The following is a 5,138-nucleotide window of genomic DNA, read 5'->3' on the forward strand; positions in this document are numbered from 1 at the left end:
ACTTTTAAAAGGAATATGATATGAGTTTTTATAAATCAAGAATCATTTAACGATTGATTCAAAGAACAGCTGTACTATTCGTGGTGATTATTTAAATAACAGCACTAGCACCCTTTAAATCAAGAATTATTAAATAGTAATTTCCAGGAATAATTTTTCTTCTCCTTTACTTGGTTATAATGCCCTTAGAGCTTGAGGCTCAAAGTCAAATACAATTAAAATTCATACAAGCAAAAGCATACAAAAATTTCATTCCTCTTGAGTAACCTGGAACTAATTTATTCATGGAGTCAATAAAAATACAACATAATAAAAATTACAGACATTGAATTAAATAAAAGTTACAACATATCTTTGTAGCATCCTCACAAACTGAAACAAATAATGAAAACAATGATAATATTTTATAAAATTGTGAACCTTGCTCCTCAAGCTTTAACCTTCTGATTTGGCTTGAACACATTCTGAATGAGTGACTCCTTAATAGACAACAGTTCTGGAAACTCCTTCTTCAATTTGCCTGCATCTAGCTCATTGTTACTTCTCGGAGCAACTATCACCTTGGCTTGTTCCTCGAGAGTGAAATTCTTCCAGGTGAAGTCAGAATCGATATATTCTTTGTACATCTGTAAGATTTCATTGTGGCTAACAACTCCGGGGTTTGTGAAGTTCCAAATTCCAGTGAGATTTCTCTTTGCCATCTCTATGGAGATTGGAAGAAGTTCATCCAATATGGTCATTGAGTTTGGAATATCGACAACCTTCTCATATCGAGATATCTTTGTGATGAAATTGCGAGGGTTGGATAAATCGGATGAAATAGGCATCCTGACTCTCAACGTACATACATTGTCATAGTTCCTGAGTAAATCCTCTACCTGAATTGAAAAACATTAACGTTAAGATTTTCCATTACATCCTAAGTAAATTGACTTTTGGGGTTTGTAATTTTTTATTTTTTACAAAAATACTTGAAAAAACATGGGTGAAATAGTCCGATGAAGTTCCTAATGCTGCCGGACACATGATTTTAAATCAAGTTGCAATTGCGGTCAGATGCGGTTACTTCCGCAATTGCATCGGCAATATAGCCGCCACAATTGTGGTTGCAGATTGCAATTTAAAACCATGCATCCGATCTTGATCCCACTGATCTTGATCCAACATGACCAACCAAGGAGATTTTTTCAGATAGAAATCCAATGTCAGAATTAGCTTACAAACTACAGAAACTAACATTAATACATAAAACAAATCAGAATGCACAAATGTAATTCCTTATAGCATTTCTAATTGAAATCTGAAACGTGTAAATTAGCCAAAAAAACATTTAATTACTATATAATACAGATCTAAGGTAAGCAAACAAAACATGAAAATGACTCATGATCTTCCCAATCTCAACAAACCATTCAAAAATCAAATCATAACAAAAACACCTAATAATATACAAACATCAACCTTAAACATGTTTAAAGAGAAAAACTCAAAATCAGTGAACATAGCCATGAAACTAAAAAATCAAATCAAATAATAACAAATCATTAGCAACATTAAACATTAAACATACCATAGCCTTAGTCTTGGAGTAAAACGACCCAATAAAATTCGGAGTATCCTCTTCCTTAAATCCAACCCCGGATCCAAGAGTATGCCCCTCATCATACTCAAAAATACACCCAGTAGCAAAATTAATAACAACAAGTCCCCTTTCACGGCACACATCAGCAAGAGTAAGCGTCCCCACCACATTAGCCCGGATAGTCTCCACCTTATGCGTCTCACACCAGTCCACGTTGGGTCGGCCCGTAACACCGGCAGCGTTGAAGACATGTGTTGGCTTAACCGCCGCTAAGTCAGACTCCAGGGAGGATCGGTTCTCGAGACGGCCCGACCCGTACTCGAATTGGATCCCTTGGGCTGTGCAGAGCTTGCCCAAGAGTCCGCCAATCCAGCCGGTGCGACCGTATATTAGAAACTTGAGGGACTTTTCATCCGAACCGTTGGATGGGAATCCCATGATGTGGGGAGAGAGAAAGTGGGAGGAGCGAGAAGAAGGGAGATGGTGGTGCTAGATCTGTGCCTCTGCTCTCGACTCGATCCCTATTGGTTTGTGCCTTTTTCTGGTTTGATAGATGTTTCTATATATAATAAACACGGAGAATCGATCAAGTACACAGTTAATATGAGTGAAATTAACGTGAGTGCTGTATAAGAATAAGTAAAAAATATGGATTAAAAATAAAGTGAAAATGATAATTGTAATTATTATTTGATGGATTAAGTTGAACTTTCTTGTATTTAATTTATTTCTTTCATAGGTAGCGTCTTTCTAATGCCTCATTACATTGAATTGTTTGAAAACATTGAATTAAAAATGGTGTGGAAACATTGAACCTAATTATAAATTCATTAAATGTATAAATAATAATCATAATAATCCCAAAAAAATAATAGGTAAAAAAAGTGGAAAATGGATAAGAATAAGTGAAAATGATAATATTATTTGATAGATTCAAATAAAATCAGCGTAGTAAAATATAATTGTCAGCTACGTACTACACAAAGAAGTGCACACAACTCACCGGCTTAGATCTAATATGAGAACAATTATAAAATTTAATTTTGAATAAAACATTTCAACAAATCGCTTTTAAAATCAATTAATTGATTGTGATTTATCACAAACTTAACATTTTCAATTCACAAAATAAAGGCTTAAATGCACCATTGGTCCCCGTAAGTTAGCGAGTTTTTGATTTTCGTCCTGTAAGTTTTTTTTGGGTCTGAGTCCCTATATTTCACTTTCGTGTTTGTTTTAGTCCTAAAATCAAAATCCGCAGGAAAAATCGCAGGAAATCCTGCAGATTTTCCTGCAGATTTTATCTTTAGGAACTAAACCGCAAGTAAAAAGCATGATATAGGGACTCATACCAACAAAAAAAACTTACAAGGACGAAAATCAATAAAACTCGCTAACTTACATGGACCAAAGGTACATTTAAGTCTATAATAAACATATAACCTAGATTTTGATCGAAGACAAATACGAAATAATAACTACGGATAATTAAAGAAATAAAAAATTAAATTTTTTTATTTATTTATATATATTTATTTATTATTATTATTCGATCTTGTGACACATTAATTTAATTTCTATAACACAAATTTTACTATTCACTTGTAAAAATCTCATTTAGAATCAGAAAAGGTTTATATAAATCGATCCAATATTAAATCAAACACTTTTATTGTTGGCAGTAGTATTAAGTTGACGTGTGTGTCTTCTTTGACAATAGATGTCCCAAGAAATCTTATATTGAACTTTTCGTGGAATTGATACTTTTATCACTTGACAAAGCACCATTATCAACCATAGAAATGCCAAAGTTTTTTTCGCATGTGACTTGGGATTTTCTTCTGAAATGACAATGTTCCTCATCTTGTTTGAAATAACCTTATCCACACCCACTTCTCTCATGGTTAAAATATACCATACTAAGTAGTTTAGATCAAAAGTAGTATAAGATGTGTGTGGCTTTGATGTTGTGTAAAGTGGGAAGTAAGAAGACTGTGGCTACAATGATCAGGTTTTATCTCAAATAGGACATGCCCTTCCATCATTGTTCATTTGGTATGTATTTCCTTCTTTCAGAAACAACCTCATATCCCAATTACCTATGTCTATTTGTCTTGCATATGCATCTAGTTCACCTAAGACAACTTCAAAAATTCAAGATATTGGTTGGTTGCATCTCTAACAAATCTGATTTGACGACCTCGGATCCATGATATCTTTTCAGGTTGTTTATTAGCATCAGGATATATGCATTTGGCGTATAATTCCTGTACTATGTTGTTCAATTTCCTTTCAAGATCATCGAGGCATCCATAGTTTCTACTGTTGAATTCATAAACAACTTTAGAATGTCTCCATAGATTTTATGTTGGGAGGAAATTACTAACACAACCGAATAATTCAACAATACAATCTCTCCCAAATACTAAATGCAACGACAATTAACAAAAAACACACTAAAATATACAACACAATTTTAGTTTTGAAAAATCACTGTTAACTTGGAGTAAAAAATCATGTGACTATAGGCCACTTAATATCTCCACTATAATCAACAATGGGTACAAGCAAGGTTTTCTCTAACATTAATTAGAGGCATACGTAAACATCATCAAGATCTACAATCCATCTTGAAATACAACAAGACTCAAGAGAGACAAACAAACCCAAAAACACCAATAAATTTGCACCTCGCAAATGGACTCTACAGGCATACTTAGAAAGGCCAGAATCAGTTTTCTAGCGTTCAAAATGTACTCCAATGAATGACAAACACAATGCCAAAATTTCAGGAATATCCAACGGTTAAATTATGCGAAAACTCTGATTTCCTGGGATTGATTTTTGCGGAAATTGGAGTTGCGGGAATAGTGTTTTCTCTCTAGCTTTTCTTCTTGTTTCTCTCACACATTAACCATATTCCTCTTTGTTGGAAAATAACAAAGGCTTAAACACACATGAGCCACTAAGCCACATCCATTTAAGCCACTCAAAATATGAGGGATAACCCAACAAACTCTCCCGACCCACTAGTTGGAGGGCGATACTAATCCGGCTTCCATATGACAAAACTAAAAATTTTCCTTAGGCAACACCTTCGTCACCATATTTGAACCAATGTCATCGGTGAGAATCTTCTCAAGTTCCATCAACTTAGAATATAATGCATCGCAAATCCAACGATAATAGGCATCAATATGTTTCAAACTCGAGTGAAAGGAGGAATTCTTCGATAATTGAATGACACTTTGATTATCACAAAACAAAACATACTTTTCTTGTTTCACACCAAGTTCCATTTCAAAATTTCTTAACCATAACAACTCTTTTGACGCTTCCACAGTTGTTATAAACTCGGCTTCGGTAGTAGAGAGTGCAACACACTTTTTCAACTTTGATTGCCAAACCACAACTCCCCCCTTAAAAGTCACCATATACCCAGAAGTTGATTTTCAATCATCTAAGCATCGGGATATATCTAAATCTATATACCCAACCAACATAGGCTTCTTGCATCCTAAGGTTAGCTTTAAATTCGACAAGCCACACAAATATC

General features: G+C 34.3%; 1 protein-coding gene across 1 annotated transcript; it reads right to left on the minus strand.

Annotated features, from left to right (window-relative positions):
• Positions 1 to 258: 258 nt before the first annotated feature.
• LOC131637179 (bifunctional dTDP-4-dehydrorhamnose 3,5-epimerase/dTDP-4-dehydrorhamnose reductase) lies at positions 259 to 2,131 on the minus strand. Its single transcript, XM_058907769.1, has 2 exons — positions 1,571 to 2,131; positions 259 to 878 (listed from the first exon to the last, which is right to left on the minus strand). Exons 1-2 carry the CDS (start codon positions 2,018 to 2,020, stop codon positions 429 to 431), a joined length of 900 nt encoding a protein of 299 aa, XP_058763752.1. The 5' UTR covers positions 2,021 to 2,131; the 3' UTR covers positions 259 to 428.
• Positions 2,132 to 5,138: the final 3,007 nt, after the last annotated feature.

Source organism: Vicia villosa, linkage group LG1 (assembly GCF_029867415.1).
Source record: "Vicia villosa cultivar HV-30 ecotype Madison, WI linkage group LG1, Vvil1.0, whole genome shotgun sequence".
Taxonomy (NCBI): domain Eukaryota; kingdom Viridiplantae; phylum Streptophyta; class Magnoliopsida; order Fabales; family Fabaceae; genus Vicia; species Vicia villosa.